Consider the following 18,157-nt stretch of genomic DNA (forward strand, 5'->3'; position numbering starts at 1 on the left):
TGATGGGCAGTGCTTGGTCACCCTCACAGTGAAAAAGTGTTTCTTGACATTCAGAGGTAACCTCCTGTTTCAGAGTGTGCCCATTGCCTCTTGTCCTGTCACTGGGCACCACTGGAAAGAGCCTGGCTCCATCCTCTTTGTGCCCTCCCTTGAGGTACCTACACACATTAATAAGATCCCCCTGAGCCTTCTCTCTCCAGGCTGAATAGTCCCAGACCTGCTTTAACTGATTTTTTTTTTAAAAAGGTTTCTCAGCTGGATTACTTGCCCTTCCAGGACCTGCAGATCTGTACTGAAAGAAAGACAAGCTAGTTGAAGCTAGGAAAGCCTCTAACACGTTTGAAAGAATGAGGAAAGCTGAACAGAATGATATGGACGTTAATCAGCAGGGAGCAAGCCCGTGGTTTTCATAAACGTGGTGAAGGAGGGCTGCTGACATAGCAGCATCAGTCAGTGGTGCAGGATGAGCTCTACCCATGGAAGACAGCGGGCAACATGACACGTAGTACACCGTTTTCTGCTGAAACTCACTTTCCAAGGAATCAGAGCATTGATTTTACTGAATGAGAGAGTCTGGCGGGCCAGACTCTGGAAACCACTGGGGAGATGACAACGTCCACCCACGCCGCGTCTCCTCACCGTGTCAGGGTGTCACAATTGCTCCCCCCCCCGCCTCCAAGGGCGCCATTCGGCGGCGCGGAGACCCGGGAGTGGGCGGGGGGCACGCCGCCCCCGGGCCGGGCCGTGGCTGCCGGTACTCCCCTCAGGCAGAACCGCCGCCGCCTTCCCACGCGCACTCCGCCTCAGCTCGCGGAGAGCTGCCCCAACCGCCGCTGGCGGACCCCGCCCGCCGCCCGCGTCCTCCGCGCCTGCGCAGTGGGGAAAGGTCGACGGCGCCGCGCACCGCTTCCCTTTCCGGCTGTGCCGGGACTCCTGTCAACATGGCAGCGGCGGGCGTGCGGCGGCGGTGCCTGCTCTGGGCGGCAGGTAACCGCCGGGCGGCCGCCGGCCGCTCCGGGCGGGGAGCTGTGGCCTGGTGGGCGGAGGGGGGGAAAGCGGTGGGCTTCGGAGGCGGGAGAAGGGCCGAGGGGAGCAGCGGGCAGCGCTGCGGCGGCCGGGGACGGGCGGGAGGTGCGGGGCAGCGGGGAAGGCTGGGGCTGTGGGAAAGCGTTGGAGCCGTGAGGGAGGAGGGGGAAGGGCGCGCTGACGGTGAGCCTATCAGCTGGCGTGGGTGAGCACCCCCAGTTTGGTTCGGAGATCACTCACGGAACGCTTTTCCTTACCTCGCAGTGGTTGCACATGTGGTGGTATCAGGTGCGGGTTTTGTGGAGGATCTAGATGAGTCGTAAGTACTGGAGTGTCTTGCCTTCTTACTTAAATATTGTTTGTCTTTTTGCGGGGGGGATGACCCCAGACTGACGGCTTTGTGCAGAGTGTCGTTGTCAAGAAAGCCACATTGGAAAAGTTCGTCTTAGCAGGAATGGCAGAAAGATTGTGGCCTGTATTAAGTAGGTGCAATTAAGGAAGCTGAGGAACACTTTAATTTTGCAACTTTTTTTAAAGCTGTTGTTATAGGTGCTGTTGCCAAAAACGTTCTCAGGTGTCCTTGCTCTTTCTTTCTTTTTGGTAGGGTAAATATATTGGTGGATTGATGCCTTCCCCAAATAAAAGCTGATTGTGTTTAACCAAATTCTTCATTAGAGTTTGCTGCGTGGCTGCCACAAGGAGTTGGGAGAACGAGTATAAGTGCATTCATGCATGGCCAGAAACGGAAGGGAGAAGGAGGCCTGCAGGACTAGTTCATGGCTGCTTGAAGTGCCAATTATATTCCAGTGTAAAAATGTGCTTTGACAACAGATTTAGCCCTGAGACTGTGGAGGTGTTGAAATGGGTAGTCCTGCCCTTAACTTGGTTGTGTAGTGTCATTGTTCATGTACTGCCTTGCTTTAGCAGTTTGATGGCTACATACTTGCTGTTCCCAAGAAAAACTAACTTTCCAAAAATGAATTTTTTTCTTTGTTGTCAGATCAGCAGGTTGATCTAAAGTGCTACAAAGCAGCACAATTATTAGAACTGAAATAGAAGGTATAGAAAATACTAGCTGGTAGGGGAGGAGAAAGTGGCATTAGATGGCTGCTTTATGATAAATTGAAGCCAGTCAAAGGCGATGTTTTTGTGAGGGTTCAATCGATGATAAATTGCATCATAGAGCTAAACAGTTAGAAAACCGTTCACTTTTTTACTATATTGCTTATTCAGCTAGAGCATATAATCATAGGATCAAATGAGGTGCAGTGGAATTATGGGGGAGGGAATGGAAACATATAGAAGGGGTACTGAAGAGAGATACATCAGCATCTCTGAGTTGTGTTTAAAGTGTTGTGAAAAAGAAACTGAAGCACAGGAACTGCTTAGACTTGATTTTCAAACCTTGTTTTTGAAACTTGCCTCATATTTTCAAGGAGTGAAGATAAAGGGGCTAAGTGAATAAAATAGCGTGTATCTGTGCTCCCGCATCACGTTGCCATATCATGTTTCCACAGGTGTAAATTTAAATGTAATTGATGCTTTGGAGTGAAGAAGCATAATTCTGTAGTCACATAACTTTTTTGAAATAGCTGATAAAAGAAAATCCTATTTTAGAACAGTTGATTTGTTCAACTAGAAAACTATACAGATGCCTGTGTTTGTAATTGGGAATAAGAATTAAATGGTGAGTTGTTCAGGACAGGTTTTTTTTTGTTTTGGGTTTTTTTTAGCTAATTGGCAAATGATGAAAAAGATCAGGAAAACAATTTAAAAAAAAAAAGATTGGGAGCAGTGACTGGTGGAAGTTTCAAGTTTTCCGTTTTATAGGTACCTAAACATTATGGAGTTTTTGCTGTTGCTGAAAACTTTGGGTTTTATTTGAATTTTGGTAGCTGCAAACAATGCCTACTGGCACAAGATGCAGGTCCCTTTTCCAAGCTTACAGGATATAGGAAAACAAGTAGCAGAGAAGAACTAACAGAGGTGCAAGTTAGCCAGCATCACCCAACTGGGCTGTGGAAGGGATGCAGAATAAGAGCTATGGTTCTTATCAGCTTATGCTGATTGAACTGCTGGCTGCCTTAGATCAGTACTCATCTCGCTGCGATATTTGCTGACCTGTTCCAGTGTGGTAATGAAGCAGATAAGTAACCTGACTAAAAAAGGAAGTATTTTCCTGTCTGTTAGGATGCATTGGTGGCTCAGCCCAGGATCAGAAGCATCAGAAATGGTGCAAGGAGGGTGAGAAGGGAGACAGGGAGGAATAGAAACAGCAGCTGGGTTGGTTTAAGGCCCTTGGAATTGTGGCCTTGGTCTTCAGTTTTGCTTCATGCTGGTTTCTTTTAACCGTTAATGATTAAGAGGGGTACATGGATTAAGTGGAGGTTGAGGCAACATTTGATTATGTAGTGCCTAATGTTGGGAAGTTGTATGTATTTGAGACAAATAATTTTGATCCAAGGATGTGCAACACCTATGTCATCTTCCCACCAGTATGATTGTGTCTGTGTCAGCTGACAGAGAGAGGTTTGCATAGCACAGTTAAAAAGAGACACTGAAATCGTACACTCAGAAATGTATTTACAGGGCCGAGAAACAGCACCTTCAGAAAATGCTTAAATACCCATTTGTACAGAGATTTCCATTTTTCTTCAACAGTGTGTTGAACTTTCTTAATATTGTCTAACAATTTAATCACTGACATTACCAAAACCAGAATGAATTTAGATAGTTGGTTTTTGTCACACTTCAGATTTTAGTTTCTGTGGAAGTTGATTAAATAGGTGCTTGTAAATGAGTGGTACAGCTTGAAATTTATTATTGTAAAAACTACAATATTTTTTGTAGTATCTTAGGCCAAAGTTATTAAATTCCATTGCAATGTTCTGCCTCCAGACGTTTCCTTTCTTTCCCTCTTTTCCTTGCTGTCTACTGGTTTTGTAAGATTTTCGTCTACCTCTCTCAGTGCTTTAATGCTCTTTGCAATCTCCCGTAACAGTTATACTGTGGCAGGGGGAGGAGAACATTTCCTAATAAATTCTTCTTTTACAAACCAAAGGTGATATTCTAAATTAAAGCACGGCCCAGGATCTGATGATTCAGTAGCTGCTTTCTGCCTCTTGCATCATAACCACTTATTTGACATTGTAATTGGAAGTTAGCTGGAGCTTTGTTAGAGTTCTCAGGAGATGCTAGACTCTTAACTAGTTCTCTCATTAGCTCTGTAGCACTTAGGGTGGTGAAATAAATTTTTAGTGAGGTGGTTGACTAAGCAATTTTGTGACAAAAATGCTGCTTTCCTGTTGCAGTTTTATGTTAGTCCCTGCAAATACTTTTTCTGCTGTACAAACTTTGCAACCTCGGTATGCCGTCAATAAAACAAAAAAGGCTTGAATTTACCAGTGAAATGCTGCCATTCTAAGTTTCAGATGCTCAGCGCTGTAATTAGATTATATTCATGATTTCTGAATTCGTTCTTTCAAACAGTAGACCAGCATCAGCATTAGTATTTCTTCAAGACCATTATGGACCATTACAAATCTATTCAACTTTAAATAAAATATAATAAAAGTTCTTTGATTCTGCTTACTGCCTATGAGCCATTTATAGGCATGCTGCATATTTGGAATTGATGAGTTGGGCTATAACTTCTAATAGTTGGATCTTAACTTAGAGCGTAGATCACACACTTATTGTGTAATTATATATATATATTCATCTCCTTTTACAATAAGAGTGTTACAGTAAGAGTGTTATGTATTTTGTAGCATGTGACATTACTCCCAGTTCTAGTCACTTTTATGAAGCCCATCTTTTACAAAAATAAACCTTAGGTTAAAATTCTGGCTTATTTAATTCTCAACATAGAAATAGTTAAGTAATGCAATAATTTCTATGATCTGTAGTGACAACAGTTCAGTGAAATGTGTAAGCAACATTTCAAGACGTATCAAGGAACTTTGATTTATCATGTTCTATTTTTGGTTTAGAGGTTTTAGCATTTAGTGACAGATTTACAGTTAATAAAGCTAGTCAGTTCATTAAGATGTCATTTGTTTAGCATTAAGAGCATTCAGTAGTACCTGTGTATCTCTGTTTTTTATCAATAACTAGAACATTTTTATTCTAATAAGTTGGTTTCTTGTGTGCACCTTTGATAAAAACAGACACACCTGTAGTAGAATGTTGAAGGAAGTTGAACTAAAACTGCTTTGCCTGTTAACATTAAAGATAATTTAGTTAGTCTACATTCAGTAAAGCTAAGATTAACAGTGTAAACCAATGCTCTAGGAGTCTGTATTAGTTGATCTATAAAAATGCAACACTTTCTAAACAGTGAACAACAGTATTTAATATAACTAAAACAGCTGCAAAATACTTCTTCTCCTTAGATTACATATCCTAATCAAATATCTTTTGTGTGTTTTCTGATTTCTTACTGTTTTCCTGTTTTGGGGTTTTTTTGGGTTTTTTTTTGGTCTTGGCAAATAGTTATAGAAACCTAATTGGCACAACTGTGTATGTAGTATCATGTGCAGGGGCAATCTTGATACTGAAAAATAACTATGTCCTCTTTCCCCCCCAACCCCAAAGAAAGAAACAAAACAGAATTCTTGTATCTACAGTTTTATACCAACTTAATTGTAGACTTTGCCTGTTTCACACATGCACTTCACTTATTTATTTTCAGATATATCATATACTGATTTAATTTTTTTCCCCTCCTAGGTTTAAAGAAAACCGTAAAGATGATATTTGGCTTGTAGATGTGAGTATACAAGAAAAATGGGAAGACCTGCTAGTGGAAATCAAAACACAAAATGTACAATACTGCATTCTGTAGTAAGGCTGCTTCATCGCTTGGAAAATCATTTGTACGTGGTACAGAAAAATTGCATGACAGTAATTCTTCTGACAGGATGGATAAGCAATCTGTCTGTATTGTTCAGGATGAACCAGGAATTAGGCTGAGTACTGGATGCAGACAGGCTTCATCCTATATTTTACAGTCCTTAAAAAAGGAAAGCAGATTACTTAACAGTCAGGAGGTGATAACCTCTGTTCAGAACTTTTACAGTTCCATTCTCTAGTTATACCAGCTAATTTGTGTTCTAGATGTTTAGCACTGCAACATCAAATATATGAGAGGCTTCTTTTACTTTTCTAACATATTTGGAAAGATTCAGTGCTCCTTATTTCAGAGGCAAGGAATTATTAAAAAGATTGAGCTTGTTTGGGAATGAGCTAAAATTCTTTTTAGCTCACCCAGATATGAACTGTAATTCCCAAATTGTATAATTCAGTGGGGAAAACTATATATGCTGATTCAGAATTGATCAGTAATGTATAGGAAAACAAAATCAAACTTTGTCAAGTTGTGACCTGATCTTGTTATACCAAAACATTGGTATCTTCCCTATTAATTTCACTAAGGTGTTGCAGCAAGACATAGGCAGAAAGATGAAATGAAGTCTCTCAGCTCTACTTGGCCCTGAGAAAATGGCATCAATTTTACAGTGTGCTTGTATAAAAGTAGTTGCTGAAGAACTGAAATCCAGAGGGCAGCTTGGGGAAATATACATGCCATTCCTTTCAAAGAATAGTGTCCCCTATTGGCAAATAAATTCATATTCCTGGATAGATTGATTACATGATCTTTTAACTATCAAAAAAAGAGGAAAATATTCCAAAATATATTTTTAAAAAAAGAAAATGTTACCACACAGTCTATTTTTAAATAAGAAATCATATAATAGTCCAGCAATCAAATGTATTCTTTTCAAAATTGTGCTTTCATATTAAAAGTAGCAGCAAATCATAAAAGCTCTGTTTGTCACTCCAGCGTGGTAATTAACTTGCAGTTTTATTAAGACTTAAAGAACACCAAGATGGGAAAATATGGCTTGCTAATGTATTTGAAGGTTAATCATAGAATCAACTTCTCTTAAGTATTTCTCTTTGTTAACTTCTCTTCCCCCTCCCCCCCCAAATCAAATGTATTTGCTTCTCAGTTTTATGCACCTTGGTGTGGCCACTGCAAGAAACTGGAGCCTGTGTGGAATGAAGTGGGTATAGAAATGAAAAACATGGGCTCTCCAGTAAAAGTTGGGAAGATGGATGCAACTTCCTTTTCTAGTAAGTATGGTTTGGTTAGGGGTAACTTCATGACAGCCTCTGTTTTGAAACTGTTCTTAATTTTTTCATTAGTTATTCTTTTGTTCTGTATCATAGCAAATGTATGCAGTCATTGGAGAACAATTTCCTGATCTTTTTCTTTCTAAAAGTGACAACATGCTGTAGTATGCCTTTTTTATCACACTTGTTTCTGCTTGTGTAGGGTATTCTTCCTGACAAATGGAAGGTAAAAGCTTTTCAAAGATCTGCTTTTGATATGCTTCTTAGAGTACCGTTATACAAACATCTTTATGTGGTGCGTCTCTTGACAGCATCCAATTTTAGGTTCCTTGTATTACTGTTGGACAAGTGCTTGTGTTCTTGCTGTTATTCAGGTAATCAGTCTTTAAGATGCTACACCAAAAGCCTGCTGAAATCACTGAAGTCATTACATCAGTGTTGAACCAATTTCTCCCCGTGTTTCTCTGTAAATGTCTTCTTGAAGAACCAATTTCACCTATTTTAACGCTTTCTTTTTTGATTATGCCTTTCATATGTACTGACCTTTTCAGAGAAAACCCAAAACTTTAGGTATTCAGAGAAGTGGTTTGGGTAGATGTGAGAGGATTTTTGCATGCTTAACAGTATTTTCTTAATTTTAGTGTGCTTATTTATTGTCATTTCACTTAAATCTGTGTTGAACCAGGAGGATAGTTAAGAGGGAAGGCATAGGGACCAGTGGGGCCCAAATGAGATCTGTATGTAATAAAACTCTGTTAATACACATAACATTTTTAGTTAATACCTGTTAAACCTGATTATTCAGGATTGTTATATTTGCATGAAATACTATGCAGAATACTTTTTTCAGTGATATTTGAGCTTTTCTGTGCTTATACATAGCAGTTTGGTCTTTTGAGATCAAAATGATCTTGTCTCAAACACCAATTTATTGTATGTAGTTTTTTCTGTAAAACCACATAAATTTGATCTCATGTTTCATCTTAAAGATACCTATTTGCTAAAGAAAAATAAGTCTGGACAATTAAAAATTTCAAGATCACGCAACCAGGTAACTTCAAAATTGGGAATAGATTTGGTGGATCTCTAACATTCCAGTCATGTATATAAAATTCTAAATCATTTTAATTGTATAAACTCTTACCCTGAAATATTTGCATCTGTCATCCTGATACTAAATTTTTGTATTTGATACCTAGAACAGAATTGGCACTTTGTTCTAAAAATCAGTTTTGCATATTTAAAAATTACTAAAAACTGCAGGGGTTCCTTTGTGCCGTGGAAATGTTTTTCTTCTCAGATTTGTTACTAGTTTTATGAAGAATAGAGTCCAATAAATCTTTTGAAATAGTTTCATGCTTTTATTTTGAAAGTGGAAAATTTACAACATCTGGATATGAAAAGCTCAGTCAATTGCTTAATGTCTTCCCAATCTAAAGATTCTCTGAAATCAAAGTGATTCCATCTTGAGAATATCAGAAGGAAATGCAGCTGGGCACACACATGTAACTAGGAAGGAACATGAATGGTTGGCTCTGCATAGTTTGTGTTCCTAATAGGAACATGAAGTAGTGTGAAAAACCTGGACTTTGGGTAGCTTGTCATCAGAGAGTTGAGATCACAGCTGAACATATAAAGCATCCAAGAAGCGTTGCCTCTGGTAGCTGTGTCGAATGAGGGTACAGTAGTTATATCAACAGAACAGTCACCTGGTGTGGTATCAGTTGAATTTTCGTGGGGATTAGCCTCAGAAGTCCACTGGATGTGATCAAAGTATAAATATGTCACACCTGGAGCTAGCATAATTGCTGCTGTTTGCCTATACTGCATTTTTCATATCAACAAGCGGATGTGATGATGTAAATAAGTAAGTCACTTCCATGATGTTGAGAGGATTTTAGTAATCTCCATGACTGGGATGTTTAAAATAATATATTAAAAAAATGTCTATTTTGTAGTTCTCCTGACTCTGCTCAAAAGCTGTACAAGGAAAAATTAACTGCCTGTCGACAGCTCTTGTGATTGAATGTTCTAATACACATTTTTATGCGTTCTAGTTCTATGTAGTACAGCTATGACAGAAAAGGATCAGAATCAAATTGATCCTAGTACGCATATTTCTTAGATCAGTCTCCTTTGGCTAAGATGCCGGTAGGTGAGCTGCTAGTTTTACTTGTAGTTCTGTGCAATAATTAGGGTTTTGATCCAGGCAAACAACCTTAGGGTCACAATTTCTAAACTACTATTCAGAGCCCTGCACACAAGTCCTCCCACATCTGCTGCTCTGGCATGTGGTTAGTAGCTTCAGAATGTTTATGTTAAAAGTATTGAATTTTGGTGCATTTTGAGTGCAGGGGTTGTTTTGCAGTAGGGAATTGCACAAGCATTGTCAGAATTTTAGACTTATTTTAGCCTTTTTTGAAGACTACTTAGTTTAACTTTTGGAAAACACTGAATTGACTGGAAAGTGTAGTTTAAGGTGGCAGTCGCTATGTTCACAAGTGGAAGAGCAGTTGCAAATTGTACTCCTCTGGGAGAAAGATACAAGGATTTAAACAAACGTGAGGTGGGGGGAAAAGTTCTGCAATTGTCTTAGTTTTTACCACTTTAGTAAGCAGCAGGTAAGTAACTGGTTGTTATTGTTGCTTATTTCTGGTGAAGTTGATGACTGTAGACATTTACCTCTGTAGAATATGCTTTAAAAACTGACTTTTTTGTAACTGCTACAGTATGATACTGCACTTTTGTTACCCGTTACTGTAGCACATGAGTAGTTAATTGTCTTTTATATTTCTTTTAAGTATTAGTATTCACAACTCTACATCCATGATGCTTAATTCTTGCCTCTGATATTTTCAGCCAATTATATATGCATATTAAATGCATACTACCTTTTGGTGAAAACTGACCAAGCATGTCTCTAGAGGATTCTCATGCCATTTGACTTGTGGCATATGAATTGAAAGTCTATGCGGGGACCCTGCAGTACCTCTGAGAGAGGTCCAAAACTTAAAGATGTAGCTTCATATCAGCAGCTTCTTGAAAGCAAGTAAAATAATTCATACTGAACTAAGTGGTAGGTTTTTCATTTATTTATGTGGCTTGAATAGTAAACTATGTTTAAAGCTTAAGGTAGAAGAGCAAGAAGGTCTTGGTTCACTTTAGCATTAACACATTTCTTTCAGGTATTGCATCTGAATTTGGAGTGCGAGGCTATCCAACAATTAAGCTGTAAGTTGATGCTTGCCATTGAATTCCTAACGGTTTCCTATCCTACCACTGATTTCATGACAGTAAAAATAGTCCTCTTTGTTTGTTTGGGATTTTTAAGCAAACCACAAAAAAGCCCCCAAACCAAAAACAAACAAACAAAAATACTCCATCATCTCATTTTGACATTATCAGGACTGTTTTGCTTTGAAATGCAGTAATATCGAGCATCTTATTTAGAAACAGAATTCTTAAAGGCAGGTTAGCAAATTTGGATTTCATTTAACTGCTGTTTTCTATGCGACTTTGTAAAAGTGTGTGTATATAAATATATATTTCAAATATATACATATATAAAATTATTACTATTAAAAGGAATTTCATGCACCAATTGATTTGACACCTTTAGAGTGATTCAGGCAGTAAGTGCATACCTGAGTCTTCCTGTTAACATTTTATGAGTTGCTGATGGCATTTTCTTATTTTTAAGTACCTCTCTCTCCTCTTCAGTGTACCTGAAAATCTTATGTAGGTGACAGTAGTGGTTACTATATAGGGTGAAGTGTGAGAGCAGTTGTTTGACAAGAGAAGTAGACATAGATTTTTTTCTTCGCATAATTAAAAAAAAATCAATGGGGGACAAAATTTATAGGAAAATACCAGTCCATAGTGATATTATATGTACTTGCTTATAAGATGCATAGTGTACAGTCCACTACAAGGTGATGTTAAATAAAGACTTAACAATTTTGAGTACTTTTTACTATGAACATACTGGATTTGCTAGCAGGTTATTGTTTAAGCAAATAATATTCATAATATATAATAAATCTTGTCTAATTAGTTCTCAAAAAGGCTGCAGAGATATTTAGCTTATTAAACTTTAAGGATTAAAAACTTTATTGGCATATAGAGGCATAGAAAAATGGGTTTATGATTACTTTTTTCCTGTGAGTTTCCTAAACCCATATGGATTCAAAGAAAGCCTGTTAGAATTAGTAAAACTTACTTGAATACTCTTATAACGCAAGCGTGCTACATCCCCTGTCAGCAGAGTACAGCAAACTGACCAACACTTCACGGAAGCCTAATTTAGTACATACATTCAGAAGGTTTTGCAGGTCATTTGATACTTTTCAGTTATAAAAAAGCATTAAAGAAGTTTATATGTTTGTCTTGTACCACTTAGGGATTAGTCCTTGTAAAAGTGCTGAATGTTTGGGGTTTGGTTTGGGTGTGTGGGTTTTTTGTGTGGTCATAAGCAAATGTTCTAAATGATCTGTGTGTTTACAAAGTAAATGACTGCTGTGCACTAGAAAAAAAAAAAGCATAAAAGAACGTTAATTATTTTTAGAAGTCAGTAAACCAGATATTGTGTAAATAAGTTTTTACTCCATAATTGCGTTGTGTTGCATTTTTGAGTTTTGTAGTTTGCTGACCACTTCTCTTATCTGACTATTTGCAAAATTACCTTGCTTATTGCTTGCTAAAAGGTGACTGTAATAAACATGTGAAGATTGAGTGATTCTATATGTGCAGATATAGTTTAGTCGATTTCAATTCTGTTCTTTTTTTGTCTTTCCTATTTATCTAGCTTAAAAGGTGACTTGGCGTACAACTATAGAGGACCTAGAACCAAAGATGATATAATTGAATTTGCTAATAGAGTGGCAGGGTAAGTATACTCCTCTATGAGACTGGTTCTGGTGACTTAAAACTCCTGTAGGATTTTGAGATGGGCCAGAAATTAAATCTATTTTAAAAAGAACAAGACATCAACATGAAGTTAAAAACTATATGTACTATACATGTGGTTGCATGTGAGACTGGTGGTGAGTGGCACGGAGAAAGTAAGTAGAGACTGGCTAGTCACAATCCCTTCTTTACAGTGCAAAAACTAAGGGCTTTTCAGAGTAGTGGAAACTACGAACAGATGAAACTCATGGAAGCCAGAGGCAAGAATACTGGCCTAAATCTTGGCTGATAGATAGACATCATTACTAAGGCAGAATCTGCTTAATACTCAAAAGTTATTTTAGAAATATCAGGTTAATATATGTGTACGCATCTGAAGAGTTGTGGCAATTGGCAACATAAGGAAATTGCTTTTACAGAATTGTTCATAACAATTTCTGTTGGCTTTTTTCTTCCTTCCCTACAGTGGCCTGTGGCCTCAAAACGTTATAGACCCTAATCTTTGGGGAGAAAAAAGAATCACATTTGTTTCCTTCATTCTTAAATATAATTAAGAAGCATTCATATAGGTACATAATATTAATTATTGTTCAGAATTCTGTAGCGTAGGAATATGAGCGATCTCTAATAATTTACCAGAATTTTGTAAGATTATTTATTTCTAAGGTCACATTTTCTAGCTTCTGTGCTTGCATTCAGAGTTTTCTCTCTCAAATGATTGAGACCTTATTGTGGCTGGGAAGACCTTATTGTGGCCTTTCACTATATAAAGAGGGCTTATAAGAAAGATGGAGAGAGACTTTTTGTCAGGATCTCTACTGACAGGGTAAGGGGCAATGGTTTTAAACTGAAAGAGGGTAAATTCAGATTAGACATAAGGAAGACATTTTTTGCTGTAAGGGACTGGAACAGACCACACAGGAAGAGGTTGCCCAGAGAAGCTGTGAATGCCTCATCCCTGGAAGTTTTCAAGGCCAGGTTGGATGGGGCTTTGAGCAACCTGATCTAGTGAAAGATGTCCCTGCCCACGGCAGTGGGATTGGACTAGATGATCTTTAAGGTCCCTTCCAACCCAGTCTGTGATTCTGTGGCCAGTAAATGGCATGGATGTTTACATCATAGCAGCATTTTGTACTAAGATATTAATTTCAAATTTAAATGTGCTATTTGAGGAACATATCAAGTTTATTTTGGGGGGATTTGTATTTTTTTTGCTTTTAGTTGAAACTGAAATAATAACTTGAAAAATTAAATTAATTTGCATTGGGGAATTTAGTTTTTAAAAAAAACAACACAAAAAACTGTATAGCATTTTCTTGGGGATTTTTATTTGTTTGAGTTTTGGAGCTTGCAGAAACTGAGACTTTTCTTTCTCTTTTTTCCCTCCTCCCAGACCTCTTATCAGGCCACTTCCTAGCCAGCATATGTTCGAGCATGTGCAAAAGAGACATCGTGTACTTTTTGTGTATGTTGGTGGTGAATCTCCTTTAAAGGTTTGAAGCTTGATTAACTAAAGTTACTTCTTTTGGCTATTCACAGATGTAGTTTAAAATATCTTCTAAAAGACTGAAGTGCATTCTTGTAATAAATTATCATCTTTTTTTATGTTTATTGAAGTGTTTTTACAATCTTGAGTCATAACCATATTTTCTAATTACTCTTTGAAGATAAGGTATGTCACAAAACTTCTGTTTGAACCATACTAAAAGTTCAGAAATTAAAAAACATTGTTTGTATTTTTGCAGGAAAAATACATTGAAGTTGCTTCAGAACTAATAGTTTATACATACTTTTTTTCTGCCTCAGAAGATGTGCTGCCTGAGGTAAGCTGTTTCAGTTCCTGTTATTTCCACAGAAATGGTGTAGTTCTCATATGTAATCTTGTTGTTTTGATGGCACAGAATTGGCTTCTTACAATATACTTGGCTTTGATAAATTTCAAACTAATTACATGGAAACATTCAATTTTTGAGTCTGTATGGGGAAAGAATACAAACCAAATTTCAGTCTGGCATTGCTTTGTATTGGCCAAATTACTTGTTCAGTCATATTAATAAAATTAAACAAAAGATGTGCAGAACTCAACGTGGACTGTACAACCTGCTCAAGAAGGTAGATACTTTGATTTTTAGCCAACGCAAAGCTCTTGTTGCTCTTGACAGCCATTTCACTAACCACTTTTATAACTAGTTTGAGAGTCTGTGGCTTGGAGTACCACTGGTACCCTGGTTATCAGAGAAGAAAGTGAAAAGGTAAGTTATTTTCACCTTGTGCAATACAGCTGATCAAAACATTAGTCTGCCCAGGGATCAACAGATCCGGTCTACTGGCTGTGGAATTCTCATGTGGCTCTTTGGAGGATTCTGTAACAAGGAAATTATTTACAGTTAGTCACAAGGGTGGAAAAAATTGCTACTACTGTTGTTATTGTAACCATTGTTGCTTATGTGTTGAAGCAAAATCAAGAGGCTTTTTCATTTATTGTTATCTCCAAGTGGGACCTAAGTCTACTCCATGCCTGATAACGCATGACTTTGAAATTAGTTTGGGATTACCAGGGTGAGAACTTGCATAATTTATTTTTTTTTAGGCACCTGCATTTTCCAACATTCCAAGTAGAACTAGCCTCATTATAAATAGTGTATTGTTAGATTTCCAGAAGCCTTGCATCAAAAGCTACCTCAATTTGAATATTGCTATTTGCACTTCAGCCTCAGCTGAGCAAGAAAAGTACTGTTTATTTGTGCAGTGGAAAGAGTGTAAAAGGCTGGAACTCTGAGATTCTGTGATGACTGTGATTTAAGCAGTGAGCTGTTTTTCCCACCGAATGCAATTTCCCACAAATGTCATTTAAACTGAAGTAGTGATGGTATGCAAGAGAAGATGGAGAGAAGCAAAAATGTTATGAAATCACTGGTTGCTAGTTGTAATGACTAGGCTTTGCATGACAGTATTCACTGTTAGTGACAGCATTCACTGTTTGTCCCCTTAGGTAATCTTATTCCAAGCTTCGGGCATCTTTTGCAAGCCATAAATCTGTACATAGCCTGATTTGCCCTTTAAAGATACTAAACTATGTTTGGGGCAAATAAGAGAATAAAGCGTCATCTAGAATTACCTTCTTGCGCATTTATATGAGCTGTTACGTTATAAACCTACTGCTTTTACATGTATTTCCAAGAAGGATAATGCAGAATGATTACAGAAGGCATGTCATTTGGAAAAACACTCATGATACTGTTCTTATGTTTCCCAAACATATCAGTAAATTAGACAATTCAGCCATCATCATCAAAACTAATCTCATGATACCGTCCTTTCTTACCCACAAATGCTATTAGAATTTTAACTTAGAATGGTAGCAAGCAGTAAGGAGTAGATGCAGTATTTCTTCTGTCGCAGTTTACTGAAAACATAATCTGAATAAGGTTCTTTTCAGTTCCAAGGGAAAGGTTTCTACACCTTGTATTTTTTTTGAGCATGTTACCATCCTAAATATTATGTTTAAGATGGTAATGCAGGCATTCATTGTTCTGTTTGCCTAAATTAGGGCTATTTGCAGCCCTGTCTGCTGAAGCTGTGTCTATATTCCTATCAACCTGAACCACAGGAAATAGCCCAGATTTAGTGGGACATGTTACCAAAGCTACTATTTTACTCTACAATATTGACTGTCCATTTAGTAGAAGTAACAGTATGACAGGTATGCTGACAACAGCGCAAATTGGGAACACAGAGCATGATTGATAACACCCTCAAGTTATGACCTCTGTCCACTAAAGTTCATGTCCAACCCATAAAATATTCTTCATGCTACTGCAGATACTAGTAAAAATCCTTCATTTACACTTTGCGAGACCTAACTCTCAAAAATAAGTTTACGTTGTGTTACTTTTTAGTATGCGGAAGCTGATAAATTTATTTTAGTAAATGTAGACAGAAAACATTTAAATTTACTTTGGGATTTTCCCCATGGACTGCATTTCCACGTTTTAAGATTTTTGTTTGTTTGTCTAAAAATCTTTTAATCTTCTATGGATTAATTGAAAACCACCTCTTTCAGTATGTGACATTGCCTGAATTGCCTGCTGTTGTGGTCTTCAAAGATGGAACTTACTTTGTTTATGATGGTAAGTAAAAGTGGGCATTACCTTAAGACAAGATATTTAAAGTATATGTGGAGAAACTGGAACAGTTGGGATTTTTTTGATGGTTGTGTTGGGGTGCTGGGAAATTCCCCAATTTTATGATAAATAACAGCTCCTTCATGAAAGAGAAGACAAAAAACTAATTGGTTCTTATGGAACAAAATGCATTTGAGAAGGAATTGGTTTTGGCAACACTGAAGTAGAAGTGATGACGTTTGTTTTGTGTTATCAGTAAGATGTAGCTTCTAATGTTATTGCTTTGCTGGCATTAATGCACTTAAAAAAGTTATCCCTTCACTCACCATCCAAATTCATCATATCCAAAATAGAAGAAAACTCTTGCTGAAGAGGAGTCTCACATAAGATTAATTCACAGTTTAAAACAGTTAATGAGATTTTCTCTAAGTGTTCTTCCTGACAGTCAGATCTCTCTCTCTTGAAGTTAACTTGATTTTTTTTTGGATGTGTGCTCTGCTCAGAGGTTGCGTGAAAGGGTCCATTTTGAGCTTTTTGTGCCTTGGCAATACAGGCTGTATACTTTCTTAGTACAGCAAGCCTTCCTTCAAAAACTGTGAAGGAAGAGGAAACTGATTCTGCCTCTATTCCCAATATTAAAATTTGGAGGGCCTTAACCTCCAAAGGGGCTTTGAGCATATGTGACTTTCACATTTGTGTAACTTGGATATTAGTAGTGGGAAAGGATCAGACAGCATAACCTCTCCCTACGTAACTGACAGAGCATACTATGCATACATAGAACAGTTGACCATTCAGTCTGTTTTTCTCTTCCTGAAAGCGTCCCTTGCAAAAAGAGGTTATGGAGAAGTAGGCTGTTGTCATTGGAGCAGTTGATATGCAATTTTAGGCTGGATAAACTACTTTAACTGACTTGTTCAGTGTGTAGGCTGTAGAATGGCTACCTGAGACTAGTAGTGTTTCATAACACCACTGACAGCAGTACACCTGCCATTTATATAAAAAGTGTATATCCATATATATGGATATCCACATATAAGTGCTAGATTATACTCAGACTATACTGTAAAGCCCATGCTTTATGGTCTGTTAGATGCACGTACACACACGTACTTATATTGCATATCATGGGTTGGCTTATAGGTATACCACTTATTTAAAAAAAAATCTACTCTTGATCCAGATTGTTTTAAATGCAAGTTTTTACTTTAAATTGAAAACACATCACTTGAAAGGTTATTCTGCTGTTTTAATTTCTGAGGATCAGTAGTACCACAGAAAAATACTCCAGATGGGCCATCAAGGATATTCTTTGTGATTTCATAGAATGGCTGTACTTGTCTTCCTCTTTAGTGTGTTGCCTTACCAATCATCCTCCACATAAAAGTTCACTCTACAGCCTCCTTGATTTGTATTTGATTTTTTTTTTTTTTTTTAATATGGGCCTGGAGAAGGAAAGCTTGTCAAAGAGAAACACTTCTGAATTGCTCTTTGCCTGTGTGGCGCACTTGCTTTTTCCGCACCTTTCAAAACAAACACAGAACTCATAATAATCCAAGCTTCTAATTCTAAGAGTAAAAATTTTTCTCTTTTATAATGTACTAGAAACATTATTATAAATCAAACGAGTTATGAAGGTGCAGTATAAGAGACTGGATAAGGTTATATGTGCAACTGTTATTATTGGGCAGAAATTCAAGGAGTTCACTGTAAGAAAAAGGTTTAGCAAAATCCATTTCAATGCTCTGGCCTTGTCTGGTGTTTTGGTTTGGTTTTTTTCTTCCCCATAGTAGGGGAATGGGATGCAGATCTGTGGGAAGCTTTATGCTTGGAATTGCTTGTGACAATCTTATGACAATTAGTTGTTAACCTGAAGTTATTGATAATTCACAGTATACAGTAGGATTTAAGATAAATTTATTTAATGTGCATTTATATGTGTGTGTATATATATATGTTTATAT

The 18,157-nt window shown here is 37.6% G+C and overlaps 1 protein-coding gene across 4 annotated transcripts in view; it reads left to right on the forward strand.

The window, feature by feature from the left end:
* Nucleotides 1-887: 887 nt before the first annotated feature.
* Nucleotides 888-18,157, forward strand: part of TMX3 (thioredoxin related transmembrane protein 3) — a 31,541-nt gene continuing 14,271 nt past the window's right edge. For 3 of the 4 annotated variants that reach the window (XM_075494296.1, XM_075494299.1, XM_075494298.1), the window contains exons 1-9: nt 888-987; nt 1,291-1,345; nt 5,758-5,797; nt 7,041-7,164; nt 10,350-10,395; nt 11,969-12,049; nt 13,463-13,562; nt 13,815-13,892; nt 16,133-16,199. In XM_075494296.1, the coding sequence (XP_075350411.1) occupies nt 942-987; nt 1,291-1,345; nt 5,758-5,797; nt 7,041-7,164; nt 10,350-10,395; nt 11,969-12,049; nt 13,463-13,562; nt 13,815-13,892; nt 16,133-16,199 (637 nt within the window). In that variant the 5' untranslated portion in view covers nt 888-941. The remainder of the gene's footprint in view (nt 988-1,290; nt 1,346-5,757; nt 5,798-7,040; nt 7,165-10,349; nt 10,396-11,968; nt 12,050-13,462; nt 13,563-13,814; nt 13,893-16,132; nt 16,200-18,157) is intronic. The other variant, XM_075494297.1, reaches the window with a different exon arrangement.

This window comes from Mycteria americana, chromosome 2 (genome assembly GCF_035582795.1).
Source record: "Mycteria americana isolate JAX WOST 10 ecotype Jacksonville Zoo and Gardens chromosome 2, USCA_MyAme_1.0, whole genome shotgun sequence".
In the NCBI taxonomy this organism is placed as follows: domain Eukaryota; kingdom Metazoa; phylum Chordata; class Aves; order Ciconiiformes; family Ciconiidae; genus Mycteria; species Mycteria americana.